We start from the raw sequence: 15,301 nt of genomic DNA, 5'->3' as shown, positions 1-15,301 counted from the left end.
CATTTCTTTCTTTTTGATCATAATACCGCAGTGGTTCCCAAAGTTTTTTTTTTATATCGCGGCACACTATTGAGCACTTCAAATATTCGCATCACACCTATCACAAAACCCAACATTTCCTACTTATAATGCCATTTTGGTATAAAATAATAATAATATAGAAGATCAGATGAACGGGAATTTTATTCAAGTAAACAAAACATCCCCTGTATTTAGTGACAGGTATAGAATTATAATGATGCATGTAATTGTTGTGCTAGGTGCTTCTTTACCACTGCTGCAATTTGTGAACGAATGTGAGGGAGACACAATCGTAACGGCTTCAGTTTCAGTTATTAGGCAATGAATTTGGGATTTTATTCCGATTTTTATCTTTTGTGCCGGCTTTGATCTTATTCCTTGGTAAAATTTAAAAAAAAATTCGCACAACAATTTGTTACTTGTATGACATTTTCAATTATACGAAATGGTGCTGGCGCGCTTCATGCAAAATTAAAAATTGAAACAATACCCAAATATGACTCCTCAAATTTGGTGTTTGTTAGCAAGAGCCGTGGGGCAATTCTCGCGGCCCGGTGGATACCACTGCAATACCGACACATTCTTGAGTAGCGGAATCTCATTTATAAATGTTGATGCACGCCATTGTTGCACAAGCTATATATATCACGTTACATATAGGATATAAATTCAGATTTACGCCAATTTTATCCTTGTCTTTACTTTGAAACAATGACGCCCAATAATGTATTATTACGAAATCGTATATAGTTAGGCTCAGAGGACATATATATATATATATTTATAGGGCAAAAACAAAACTCTAGGACTAGGTATACATATTATAATAGCGTGCTGGGTAGTCTTCTCGGAATCAGTAGTCTACATACTTGTGCTGATACGGGCAGTACTCTTTGTGCGTTTTATGTATGAAACGTTTCAGTTATATTATATGTTTACCCCCTAAAACACACTTCATTTAGAATACGCCAGACCAAAGATTATACTGCAAAAATAGAGAAACAGCAGTAATATATCTGAAATTAAAATCCGGAAAATGTTTTCCCATTTGAGTTCTGTAACGTTTCGACCAAAACTATATTGTGATAATTATTATTATGTGTTTCAAGTAAGATCCCCCCTTGTATTGCTATTAATCGTAATTAAATATACAACGCTATTGGTTTTTGAAACTGAACTAACAACCGGCATGCAGGTTGGTGCGCACTCAAACAAAAATTCTCATTGCAAATTAAAACGTGTTTATAGTCCGGCAAATTACTCAATTTAATCTTCATTTTAGCCCGCCCGCACCAATAGAATAGAGCTAATGAGACTACAACGTATAATAGCGTAGAAATTACGCGTGCAGTAAATACCGATTGCACGAAACAACCATGAGGTAGCGAACTCCACGAAACAGGAATTCTTCAAAAATAAAAAAAACTTTGGGCATAACGGTTTTTTCTCGTCTGACACACTGACAGTGAACAGATGAAAGATTACCGAGTTTGACGACTAAAAGTCAAAAAGGATCGAAGAAGATAATGCTATATAGCTATTTAGAATAGACACAGCGACGCAACATTTTGTCGGTGAGAAAAAATATCCAATTTGGTTGCCAATAAAAAGCCAGTGATATTCGCTATTCAATTTTTGATTCCGTCTAACTTTCATTGACGCCTTAATGTTATACATTCAAATACGTGGCGGTAATGAGATCAAATTTAGTTACTTCAGGTAGAGTCGCATTCTCAATCTCCCAGGAGTCGAGAGTGAATTCTGTCGAAATTACGATATGCATACAAAAGTGATCATTTGACCTGCTTTCACATGTGAAACACTCTAGTATTTATCATTTTCATCAGGAGTGAGCAAACTGCGGCCCGCACAGAAAAATTGCGCGGCACGCGGGGAAGTGGCGATTCTGAATAGTGTGCCCGCCTAAAGAGTTGTTGTTTAGTTGTTCTGGTACGTGCGAGCAATTCCAATCTCTTTGCATCGCGAAGCCTATACCAGTGCCTGAGTGCCACTAACATAGTAGTAAAACAAGCTATCAAAATCTTGTTGCAAAATACACTATGTTATAAAAACATCTCACTGAATTCGTTTAACGTCGGTGTGACAATAAATTCGAATAGCTGTTTTTTTTCAACATTTATGCGTTTCAACTCAACATTTCTAAAAGAACCCTTCAACAATGCCGTAAGGTCAATAACAAAAAAAATTGTGCTCGCCACTACAGTAGAAACTCTACCTACAAAATTAACTCGTTTCGGAAGCCCCTTTGTAGATACAACATTTCGTAAGTAGGGACACATTTTACCAGTAAATGTCCTAATGTAATCCATTCAAAGCCCCCACAAAACTCGTTAAAATTAGGTTACTGCGTAGTAAATAGAAAAGGTACACATCAAAAGAACAGAGAAATACCGAATACAAACTAATAACGGTAGGTTTTTTATCTTTGAGTTGGGCGACTCGGCTACGCTAAACAAAGACCGTGGATAGTGGGAGGAGGCGGCAAAAGTTGGGTGCGGCCCGCGGCTCCACCTACTTACTCGTATCTGGTCCAACTGTAAGAAAAGTTGCACACCCCTGATTTATATTATAAATTTCTTTCTTCTATCGGCGTATTCTTGGTTCATGTATTAGCGGTTTCTCAAGAGGAAAAACGAATTTCAAAATTTTAACCCAGTAAACGATATAAACAGGAGTAGAGCAGTGGCATCGCGATCTGACCTATAAAATGAACTTAGTTTTGTTCGTATTGAATCTGAAAAACAAGGAATATGGAATCTGTAGTCACGTCCACTTGAATATTGCAAATATTTGTATATGTCGACAAAAAATAGGTAAGGTTTTTGCTCATTTATTGTCCGAGGTGAACAGCATTCAGTGTGAGCAAAAATAGTATCGACTGCACAATCGGCCCGCTACATAGAATGTACAAGGACAATGAGTAATCAAAGGATGAACGCTTATCCTGGAATTATAAGACCGAATTCCGCTAATTATCTGATTGTCAATATTTCGAAAAACACTCGGGATTATCTTCTCCGTAATACCAGTCTTTTAAGTGCTCGACAGTCCTCGTTGCGACGCCGTCTGTAAATAATGGTCTAATTGGGTTAGTCTTGTTGTATTTTGGACTGTAGATGTCGTCAATGTTAATTCCATGTAGAGCTCTGCATATCGAACACCAATGTCTTGCTCTTCCGTAGTGAGGCATATCTCTTGGCTTCATTGTCAACCACCTGTAAACGTACAATTTTTATAGTTGCAGAATATACCAGCCATTTATTTAACACAAAAAATTCCCCCTGAATTAACAGGCGAACTAATTTAAATAAAAGCGAAACAAAATCAAATGCGATAAAATGCAAGGATTCTTTTGAGTTTTCTAGTAAAAATGCACGAAACTAATTTGTTAACAGTGACAATGTTAAACGAGGCCACCATATATTGTACTAGCATTCCTTAACATGGCATCATCTTCAAACTACGATCGAATTTGAATTATTAGGCTAGAAATATTACGAAACCAGGATGGTTTACTTACTTGAGGTATTCTAAATATGCCGTATCGTTTTTGTCTAAATAATTAAGATAATCGGCTAAAGCCTCCACGGAATCAAAGTCTTCAACAAATATAAATGATCCAGGTGGTGCGACTGCTTCATAATCCTCCCTCGTCGCACCCCAGACAACAGGAACAGTAAAGGATCTGAGAGCATTGTTGAAAAACTTCTCAGTAATGTAGTCTTTACAGTGATAGGAATTTTCAAAAGAAAAGTGAAATTTATATTTTCTGACTTCCGCATAGAATTCAGGTTCGTCTCGGCTGTTACCATTTGCAAACTTGCCACTTCCCCAAAAGCATGCACCGAATCCCTCCAGTTTGAATCCTAATCGTATTATATGCTCCAGCATTTTCATTCGAAAACGCGCTCTAGCATTAGCACGACAGTTTGAGACGAATGTGACTGAATGCTTGGTTTTCATCGCAAGCAGTTCCTCTAGTGTGAGCGTATTTTCTTCAATAATTCTTGTCACACCATATTTGTGTTCATAACTTTGATAGAAATCCGAGTCCCTTCTGAAAAAGATAAAAATATAATGACGAAGTTTTTCAAGCTTGACAAAATTGCATTTCCAATAAGGAGTGTGTGTTTGTATATGTCAGGGATGGCGAACCACTGACGCGCGGGTCACAAAGTGACCCACCGCGTTTCATTCGTGACCCGCCAAGGCACGAAAAATGCTATCATATCAGTGATATAAAAATTGATGAAACAGGCCTTAAATTAATCTAACAATAACTAAACTTTTATAATGTGCCGTCAGTTGGGAAGTAAGAGCTGCGATTGCTCATATACAAAATGTTAATTTTCGGGCCGGTATGGTAATTTTCAAAACCCCTAATCTTGGACGCATGTCTGCACCGCCATGTACCGTTATTCGGCTATTTGCATCGTTTATGACATAACAATGCAATTAATCTGTTCAATTCTCGCAACGTCTTATCGCTTTCGGAAGTGTATCTGCGGACTGTTTTAGGGGTTATACAAGAACTAGATGCTACTTTGCATTTTATTAGTTTCTCGCTTACAATGGCGTTGAGAAAACGAAATCTTTCATACTTGAAATAAAAATCTAGTAATCTGAAATAACAATGGGGCAGTGTAAAAGTGCCTTGATCGAAAAATATAACAATATCAGAATGGAATTTTCTCCAAACTCTTTGGAGCCGTAAAATAATTTTCCGCATGATTCTACACGTTTTTGGTAATTCACATGCGTGTTTTCGTACTCTAATTTCATAAAATCGAGTGCCATAAGAAGTACCTGAGAAAAGTGCTGCATAAATAAAGCCCAAAACTACACCAACACCAATAAAAGCTTGTAAGATTTGTTTCAGAAGTTTATTATAGATACAAGCATTGACTAAATATCTGTGACCCACTCTCTTCTGTTCCACGATAAAAATATAATTTTTGACCCATTCATTGAGAAAGGTTCGCCATCCCTAGCGCATTCTTATAAGTGCCAACTAGACCTCGACACCGCCCCGTAGCGACCTCACTTCAAATTAGCCGGATCATTTGATTAGCATTCTCTGCTGGTGTACAAAAGAATGCATAAAATACTAACGTAACATTTAAGTAATTATGTAAACAATAACTTGTACATTGTAAATATCACTGAATGAGAACAAGCCTAAGTAACGAATTTGAGTTTTGAGAAAGCGCAAAAAAACAATTTTGATTTTCATAATTTATTCACACTTGGTACAGAACTCAGCTCTTCTTATTTCTATGTGGGTGAGAATATCTTTGTAATCAATATTTTTTGATACTTCAGATTTGATTCGTTACTACTTTTTTACCCCCGTAAAGAACTTAGGCCCAGGACGTTGTCAACAAGTTTTGAAATTTTTTGTATGGACTGCTGTAATACAAGACTTCCTAGGCCTAAGTTGCACTGAACAAATTCGCATGGGTGTAAGTTTACAGCACATAGCCTTTCTTGCAAACAATAATGAGTTTATTATGATAATTTGCTTTTAGAACTGACTTTTAGAATTCTTGTACAAATGCTCTTTCTGATACAAGTCAGTTAAATGTGGTTCAGTATCAATTTGCTGTGATTTTATAGGGAGAAAGCCTTCAAGTGAAACATCGCAGAATTATGTTGAATGACGAATAAATACCTCACAATGTTATTAAATTGAGGTTCTAAAAGGAAGCTTATAAAAAATATATTTGTAAACCCAGTACATTTTTTGATTAGTCGAAAAAAAATTGAGCGAAACCATAACTACAACCTCAAGATTGTTATGGTTTGTCAAAAGCTGAGAATGCAAGAAAAATATTCGAAAAAGCGTTCTATCCGATTTTTTAGACGTATTTTCTGATTTGCTTCGAATCAATTCGAATTTATGTTGATTCGAATATTTTAGTTTAGAAATTCTAAAACTTACATTCATAATCAGGACCTGCGCTCTGTTAACTTAACCCCTTACTACCTATTATTACTAACCTACTTCAGTTTTGCCACACCCTTATTGTGTTTTGGGTATTGTGTATTTAATCAATACAACAGAACTTAATATTACAAAACAAAAAATTAATATTTAAAATTTACCAATTCTTACGAAGTCGTAAACGTAACACTAGAATGATTGATTCAAATCCTTCAATCTTCGAAAGCACGAGGGATTGATCTAAATATTAGTTTGTCTCTCAGAGAGATTTATTGTCACTGTTTTTGGGAAAATTTGAAGAATTTCCAGCAACTGAAATAATTGAATTGTCAATTAAAAAGAGTGAATACAAACTACCACCAACTAACTTTTAGCAGTATCTATTTTTATATGATAAATTTGTACTATATTTGCTTTGTTCATTACCACAATATGTAGCAGAACGGAAAACCTTTTTCTGTATATGTAAAGTTTGATTCTAGGTGCTCATTAAATTTTCGGAACTCCTGAAGTATGCGCACCAAGATGGCTCAGGTTGTGTACCAGGTTAGGGTTCAGGTTATGCGACATCTTGGTGCGCATACTTCAGGAGTACTTAATTCTGTACCATGGCCCATGGGTAGTTCATATTCCAATCCGAATATTGCTTCAATAATATGAAATGAGCTAACACATTTTCAAATTTTGAAGGCTGAAAATGAGCACTTTTTAAAGCATATACAGTTATAGCTGTTCAATCCGTCTAGGTTCTGCCCGATTAAATACCAAAATTCCTCCAAGCTAGATCTTTGTTTCATCTAAACTTTTCTTATTAGTATGATTGCAGTCTAACTCATTATCAATTGTCTGCATACCAATTAATTAATTAGTCAATCAGGGCAATAAGATTTATTTTTCCTCTTGTTTATTGGGATTATTTGAACCTAAATTTAAGTGTAAAATCGGCCTATTTTGATTTTGACTGCAGATATACGGGGCCGAAAAGGCTAATGTCCATCAAATCGGAACTTAGGTCTGTTTTGTTCTCAACTTCTATAAATTAATATATTCCAGCTAAAATTTTTATCATTGAAAAATTCAGGTTTTCAAGACCACCATCTTGTAGAGCAGTGGTTCTCAACCTTTTATGGTTCGTGTCCCCCTTCCGGCGCCTTTTTGCTCTCGTGGCCCCTCTGTACGTCATTCCAAAAACTAAACGTGTTGGATTGTATGTTTTTACGTCTTTTTATGGAATGCAAAAACAAACCAACGACAAGGAAGACGAAGCTTTTCAGTATACAACTAATGGGTATCTTGCGCTTTGAATTGTCTGACGAGGTTCCTAATTCTAGGGACCGTCATTTGTATAGCCAGACGAATGTCACTGTCAAACTTGAGGCAGTTTTGACGCTAACAAAATCAGAAAAACCTGATTCGCACAAATATAGGTTTTGACAAAGTCATAGGTATACATATGGATTGTTGTTGTTTCTGTTGAGGTGACATTTGTTGTTGGGTTGGAAGGGCAAATCATTAATATGCGTACCACGATGTAGCAAAATTCCAGACAAATGGTAAAAAACCTATTGAATGTCATATGAAAGTGTGCACAAGACATAATAAACCTTGTGCACGAAAGCTATATAATCGATTGGTCGATTAGTGGTGAAAGCGATTTTTTTACAACAACATGAGCAAGAACAAGAATTAACACAACAATCTATAAGTCGACTTTGTGTTCAATAAGCCTAACCTGTATGTCATAGTTGCATTAAACTGAAAATTGTCCTCGAACTCTAAAGTATCTCCTCTGCTGCTGCGAAGGTTTGCAGTCGATTCCAGGTCCCAGTATATGTAAAGTTGACTTAGGTTTCTAAATGGAAATCGAGAAAAATAACACGGTATGTTTAGTGAGGATGTAGCTAATCGTTACGCTAATAACGAAGGTGCGTGTCATAAGTCATTTTTTATCAGTTTCGAGTACAGAATATAAAAACGATATTATTAAGTTAGTAAGAGTAAATATTCCCTCATGATTCCATTTTTTAGCCGTAGCCAGATTTAAATTTATTAGTAAGACGCAATCGTGTGACGTCGTTATAGCGCATTGTAACTTACAAATAATGTGCCTATGACTGCAGAATACAAGCAATTTTGCAACTTGTATCTACGATGTTCAATCCTGAAATAGAATATCTGTTTTGATAACCTCAATTTTTATGTTTGAAGTATATATTTAATGATGCGTTCTGCACATTATACTAAAAATCAGATTTTCCATAAATTTTAAATACAAAGAATAAAATATCATTAATGCATTCTGGTATAAAGGCCGTTAAATATGAATTGCACAAGTTGGTTATGAGAGTGACAATATAGTTGGTTCGATAACATTGGTTGATATTTGGACATTTAAAACGTTTTTTAACTAGAAATTATTTCCCCCGGGAAACCAAAACAAGTATATAAAATGACCACTGATTCGGAAAGAGAATGAACTAAAAAGAGAGAATAACAACAACAGCTAGGCATGCAACAATTTGGATTCTCTTTGGCTGTCAGTCTGTTTTGAACTGTTCATTTGTATTCGAGAATATATACTATATATATATATATATCAATACGTCGGAAACCGGTCTATGCAATGTCATTGGCAGATTAAGAACCAGATAGCATATCATAAAGTTTAAGCCTTAGATATAAAGAGCTTTAGTGGTCAACTGAGTAGTAAATTAAGATAGTAGAGACACAGAGTTTCACCCTACAGCAGGCCAAAATGACTAAAAAGATTTGAATTTCTTGACAGCAAAGGCGACATCAAATGTCACCCTACAACTGTACCAGCTGATGACAATGTTACATTTAAAATTTGCCTTTTTTACACAGTAACGCGGCACGGTTGGATTGTAAACGTCCGTTACCAATGATAGTACAATGTGAACGACAGTGACTACATATGAGGGCCTGTTCGTGAAATCGACTAAAACTATAGTTGGAAATTTAGATAATATTTCTTTTCAATTCAAGACAATGTTATAATGAAAGTTTTACGATGTTTTATATTACAAAAAATGATTTTGGGGAAATCCCACCCCCCTTTTCACAAAACCAAATTGATAAAATTTTTCTTCAGTTTTTGGGGGGCAATCAAATAGTAAATAACAATCAAAAGCCAGGAGCAAAAACTGTGTTACACAGTGTAATTATCAGTCTAACTCAAGAACATATGCGTTATCACTTTAATAAGTTAATATTTCAAAGCAATTTCATTTTAAAGACATAACTTGTTTCCAACTCAACGTCAAAATTATACAAATAGTTTGTAAAATCATTCACACATACCATCATTGACAAAATATATCAATAATTGAACCCAATAACATGACACAGAAATTATTGTGTTACATTACTCACCTTGTCGGTGTCATATTTTTGGGACCGATTCCATCGAAGTGAAAAACAACCGCTCCAGTTCTTTCATCGTCTATCTGCATATATGGAAAAATACAAATCAAGAGACTAATACTTTTCATTTAAGATTAACAATCGTAATTGTTTCTCTACCATGCAGTCATTTCTTATCCGTTCTTACAGTATTTGATTAATTGATATATAAAAGTGAAACAATGGTTACGTAATGAGATGAGGATGAAACAAACAATAATAACATTGGTTGCAAATGCTGTTCATCTTCATCTACTCTACAGCAATCACAAAAAAGATGAAATGAGTAGATGGTGCGTAACAGTAACTTTTCATGTGAGTTTCAGCCTTACTTTCCAAATATTGAATAAAACCATAATGATAGCTGACAAAATATACAGACGCGAAGTTAAAAAGTTACTGCGTTTCAGGCAAACGGTATTAGTGTGACTTTAGTCAGTCATTTTACTCGAGTGGAATGATTCGAACTTTGACTCGACCAACTAGCAGAGGTTATGGACTTGAGACTCAAAGGTAATTTTGAGCGAATATCCGAAATAGAAAGAAGCGATCAGCGACGACTGGTCCTAACTAAAGACTCGAAAGTGCAGTGACTCGTCTCGAAGTTTGAGATTTACTGGGACTCGACTTTACTCAATACTCGGAAGGTCCGTGACTTGACTTGATTAACGACACGACTTCCAAGGTCTTAAACCCAGCACTGCAGGCAGAAGATTGTCATTTTTTCGATCAGATAGCGCTCACCTTTTCTCTGTCGTATGTTACTTCACAACTACCACATTTTTTTGCGTCGATCTCGTGTACCGGCTTCATACCAAACATTGGAATCCACACCAGTATTATCTGAAATATACAAGCAATGGAATAATCAAGAAATTGTTATTTGTTGCAAGTATGCGTTAATATGACAGTGAAACATGTAGAAAACTATATATCAACGGCTGAAAAATCAACATTTCGAATATTTCCCATTACCAGTGGTGGGATTCAGGGGCTTCGTGTTAATTCGATGTCCTGATACTCTCGTTACTCATCGATCTCAATCGGTAAGTATGTTGATAGGTATTTGTCTGTTAGACACTTTCGTAAGTTACGCGATATCTTACGAAAGCGAGGTTGAATCTTCTCCCAATTTTTACGCGTGTATTCATCATATCTCGGACCAGAAGCATATCGATTTTGAATGTATTATGTCGTATAATTAGTGAATTAATAATGAAACAGTGATGTGACGCGTGGTGTCGCTATTGAGTCAGAGCGGAAGAATCGAAACCGCAGTTTCTGTTTTGGGGGATACCAACATGCGGACGATCGATAAGTCGGCGATCCCTGATCGGTATCTCGTTTTTTGTTTTGGACACTTCATCAAATGTGTACGAACTAGGGTTGGGACGAGTCCGGCATTACAGAGATTCGACGAATCCGCGTAATAGGTCGAAGACTCGAATCTTCCGAGTCCGTGACGTCACAATGTAAAACCAGAAAAACACGTTTTTGACCATGCTAAAGCATCGTGTGCTCACAAACATACGTCGTAGCTCATATTTTTTGCATAATGCAGTGATTCCCAACCTTTCTACCTTGGCGGACCGGTAGAAATAAATTAAATGTACTTGCGGACCGGCCAAAATTGAAATGACCGGAACAGAAAAGCATAACATAAATTTGCGTAATATAATGGAGTGTCGGGCACTCAATATGCTTCTAGACAAAAAGGCACACTTAAAACATATCACACGAAAAAAAACTATCAAATAATGTGGCCAAAAATTGAAATGGGTGAAACAGAAAACAACCCCATAATTATATTTTCGTAACGAAATGCAGTGTTGGGCACCCATTATGCGTAAGAAAGACACACATGAAACATCTGACATAAACAACATGTACAAGCGAAATCATGTACAAACATTATTAACTCTAGTGATAATGATGATGCTGTTTCGTTTCCAATATAGGATTGCAAACGAGGCCTCAAAGAAGTTTCTGCAACACGTAGCTCTTCACCGGCGTGCAGCCGATTTCTTTGCTTCGTTTCAATTAAAGCTAGTGATGAAAATACTTTTTCGCATAACGCAGTAAGCAATCAAACAGTTTGATTGCTCGATTACTTGGCGATGGGTATTCGTTATCAAAAGATATCCTAAATTGTGACAGTGATTCTTTTTTTTAAATCTGGACTGTAAAGTAGAATTACAAATATTAATCAAGCTTTTTCTTTTTTATCGGGTTCATCATATTTATCCTCCTGTAGTTGATCGAATCGTCTCAAACGAAATAAAATTACAATGACAAGTCGTCGTTAACTTGGCACCAGGATCAAAATTCTACTGTGCCTGCTCAAAAAACTTGGAAAAATCTCTGCGGTCCATGCTTTTTGCGCGTCTCGTGACCACCTGCAGGGCTGCAACAAGTTCATGTCTTACTGGAATATTATACTGTTCTTGACAGTTTTCTGGTTCAAACAAAGATATATGCATAACGTTTTATGTGGATGGTTATATTAATCAGGAAAAGCACGCAGAACAGAAAAAGCATGCGTGCCGATTTTTAGGTTTCTGAATCTTGCGAGATTCGATTGAGCGCATTCGCCGAAAAAGCGAAAAGTGTGATTACTTGGCGCCAAGATGTCGCGGGGGACGTTGTCACAATGTCGCCAAAGACATCGCCAGTCGCCACAATGTCGCGAAAGACGTCGCAATATGACGGCGGAAGAGAACTTGCGTAATAAACCAACGCAACCGCGCCTTGGGTAAAGCGATTGAGGCGACATAAAAACAACTAAATTTTCTCTCGGACCGACAGAAAAGCTTCGCGGACCGGCACCGGCGATTGGGAACCACTGGCCTAATGGTTCCGCAGATAGCTGTTGAATCATATTAAAAATATATTTTCCCTCTTTTTTGGTGGCCATAATACAAACGTAATCAATTTGCGCATTGGTTGTGAACTGCATTTCCAACCAAAATTCTTACAATATGAAAAATAAAAAGCTTTAGACTACAATGCTTTTTCTATAATTGCAGATACTTCTAGCCATAAATTTACCATGTCACGTGCGCAAATGGTAGAGAAATGCCACTCGTCGTCAACAAAATGTGGTACATCTGCTTGTAATTTAGTAGTTCATTTGAACGTTCTGAAATTCTCCATGCTTTCCATTGCTCCCTTTTGGAGGAAAAGATTGCACGTAATAAACTCGATTTAAAAGACGTATTGATGAGATCCCCCATTGAGTTGATCCAGAGCATGTTCCATTTTTACGCGAATCAAAAACTTAAAAATATTGCGCTAACACATATTTTATCGTGTACCACACATGTATACCAAACAGGATAAATAGCTTGAAGGCGACTGGAGCAGATCATTGTTATATAAGCGACCAATAGTTTTATACCTTGCGTTATATTATCTGAATATCTGCCGTCGTTTCTATTAGGAGTGTTTATAATACACACGAGGGATGTTGTTTCAGATCTACCCTTGAATTTTAACTAGTTGAGGTATGTAGTAAGATTTATAGAGGCAAAATTACAAATATAGGCGTAAATTAGTAAAAACAGCATTGATTATAGACTCGGTAAAAATGACGTGGACTCGAGATCGAATCGGAGTCCAAGAAATGCGTGGATTCGACTCGAATCCTGGCCCATCTCTAGTACGAACGGCGTTATATTTGGTGTTTCGAATTAGGAATTTATATATCAATTTTTGTAACGCGTGCCGTGTTAATGTGGTGACATACATTAGTAAATATGACGTACAATTATAAAACTAAAACTTCGGTATGTTTTCTGAAATGAAGAAACCTGGTGTAAGCGAGTTCGGTTCTTAAAATTTCGAATCCCATCAGTTCCCTATTAATTATCAGCCAACAGGTAGCTCGCTCATTAAAGTATTAATATTTTCGACAACAAGATAACCGATTGTGATCACGGAACAAAAATAACAAATAGAAATCAGAATAGGATAATGTGTGAACATCATTTTGGAATGTCCTATTAAAAATACTTAAGTATTACTTCAGTATATTAGTGATATTATTGTTATACTGTTTGCTTTGTATTTTCTATTGGGTTTGTATTGCGAATTGTAACATATTCAGTACTGAAATACTAAACAAAATCGATAAAGAAATGCAATATGATGACTTAAGATGTACTGTTGCACATAGCGGTAGCGCCTTCTTCTACTTGTAATGTATATATATTTGCCAAATATCATACTATGTTGAATGACAAAATCTAAATATTGATACAACGTGGACTACAACTCACTGTCGTAGGCTGAAATGGGAGTAGAATTTTCGGTGCACAAAATGAATATTCTGCGCCCTGAATAAACGTCAAGCCTAATCGATTTTATATGTGTTCAGTAAAAGTGCTGTTTTCGTTTAATGGCGATGTTGTTGCCCCCAAATGAGAATTAGGTATTATATTATGCTCTCGAGGGTGTATATGAGAAATACCCCATGACTTTATTTTCGATTCTGACTGGGTTCGCACGTTTAGCATCCTAGTATAGATCATCATAACTTAAGATTGGATAATGGAATGTTATAAGCATACTTTTGCGAAAGCATTTTTACCACAAGGAATATTACGGTACAATGACATCCTTACCTTCATATCTGTAGCGTTCAATATTCTCATTTCAAGTTCATCCCGTAAACTATCGAATAAGGGAATTATCCAGTCGTTATGATGTTTTGGTGTGAAAGTGGTACGTCCTTCGTGCCAGTGGGAAGGTTTTGAAAAAGTTACATCAGTGGGACCGTTCCTTATATACACTAAAACATATATGATCAGCAACAATAAAACCAACATAAATCGACGTGAAGTCAAGTTCAATTCCAAATCCATACCCGCCATAATTCGCGGTAAATTTCATTCACCGAGACCTTTCATTAAGCTAAAGTTTTATCCTTCAGGTAAAAGAAGGTCATATATATATATATATGTATCGGCCTCCCATAAAAGTTTTAAATGTGACAGGCAGCTTATGCAGGGAGTAGAGACTGCGAGCTGTGTTTATATAAATATAGTCTAGTCTAGTATTATTATTTATGGTTATAAATTTATCTCTTCATTAGGCTATCCAGTGTTTCCCAAACTTTTTCGGCCGCGGATTTTGAATCTTATTTTTGACGGCCCCCCATTCTATGCCTAACAAACGAGGAAGAGTAATGTTTCACGAACGATATTATTGTGTTGAATGAGATTGCCTTTGACCGCACAATTTATCAATTGTCATGGCAATTTGAGACGAGCAAACTCGTAGGTCCGACTCTACGGCAATTCTCGACCCATATTTTTACATTAAATTGGTAAGAGATAAAAATGCTGCTTCACACACGTAGATTTTTCTAATTGCCCTTTCTGACAATAATTTTATCAGCAACTTCTGTCTACAACGTTCCAAAGAAAAGAATCAATGGCTTCAAATCAATCATTAAAGATCCATTAGACTTTTTTAATATCGTCGCGAACCGCCTGTGCATTCGTCACGGACCCCAGGAGTCCGCGGACCCCAGTTTGGGAAACCCTTGGCTATACAATACATATATCTCTGTCCTTGCTGTCGCTTAGTACTATTATTCTAAGAATATACAGTGTATCACTTATCCCTCCCTCGGTCGCTCCATGCACACTGGTGGGCAAACGGGCGCTTACGCGATCGATACTTTAACAATATATCAAAATGACCATTGTCTTACCATTGTTATACCACAGATAGTAAACGCTCGACCAGAGACAATGCATTAGATTGTCATGTAACATTTTTGGCTCGACTGATTTTCTCTTCCGACGCTTTTCTTGTCGTCGAACGCAAAGGAATTAATGGGTGAAAGGGCAACCATACTTTGTGATAATGTAACGTTTTGGTGCACGA

At 36.5% G+C, this 15,301-nt stretch overlaps 1 protein-coding gene across 3 annotated transcripts; it reads right to left on the bottom strand.

The window, feature by feature from the left end:
* Positions 1 to 2,215: 2,215 nt before the first annotated feature.
* On the bottom strand, positions 2,216 to 15,042 carry LOC120326461 (glycoprotein 3-alpha-L-fucosyltransferase A-like). 3 transcript variants are annotated; one of them, XM_039392759.2, is made up of 7 exons: positions 14,765 to 15,042; positions 14,032 to 14,198; positions 10,154 to 10,252; positions 9,380 to 9,453; positions 7,719 to 7,838; positions 3,563 to 4,099; positions 2,216 to 3,257 (listed from the first exon to the last, which is right to left on the bottom strand). In XM_039392759.2, the coding sequence occupies exons 2-7, from the start codon at positions 14,059 to 14,061 to the stop codon at positions 3,026 to 3,028; spliced, it is 1,092 nt and encodes a 363-aa protein (XP_039248693.2). In that variant the 5' UTR covers positions 14,062 to 14,198; positions 14,765 to 15,042; the 3' UTR covers positions 2,216 to 3,025. The 3 variants fall into 3 exon arrangements, with proteins under 3 accessions (XP_039248693.2, XP_039248692.2, XP_039248694.2); XM_039392758.2 differs by having other exon boundaries at positions 14,032 to 15,042; XM_039392760.2 differs by lacking the exons at positions 14,032 to 14,198; positions 14,765 to 15,042 and adding an exon at positions 12,458 to 12,655.
* Between the last annotated feature and the right edge of the window lie 259 nt (positions 15,043 to 15,301).

The sequence above is a fragment of the Styela clava genome, chromosome 4 (genome assembly GCF_964204865.1).
Source record: "Styela clava chromosome 4, kaStyClav1.hap1.2, whole genome shotgun sequence".
NCBI classification, from domain to species: Eukaryota; Metazoa; Chordata; class Ascidiacea; order Stolidobranchia; family Styelidae; genus Styela; species Styela clava.
This window is presented reverse-complemented; position numbering and strand designations above follow the sequence as displayed.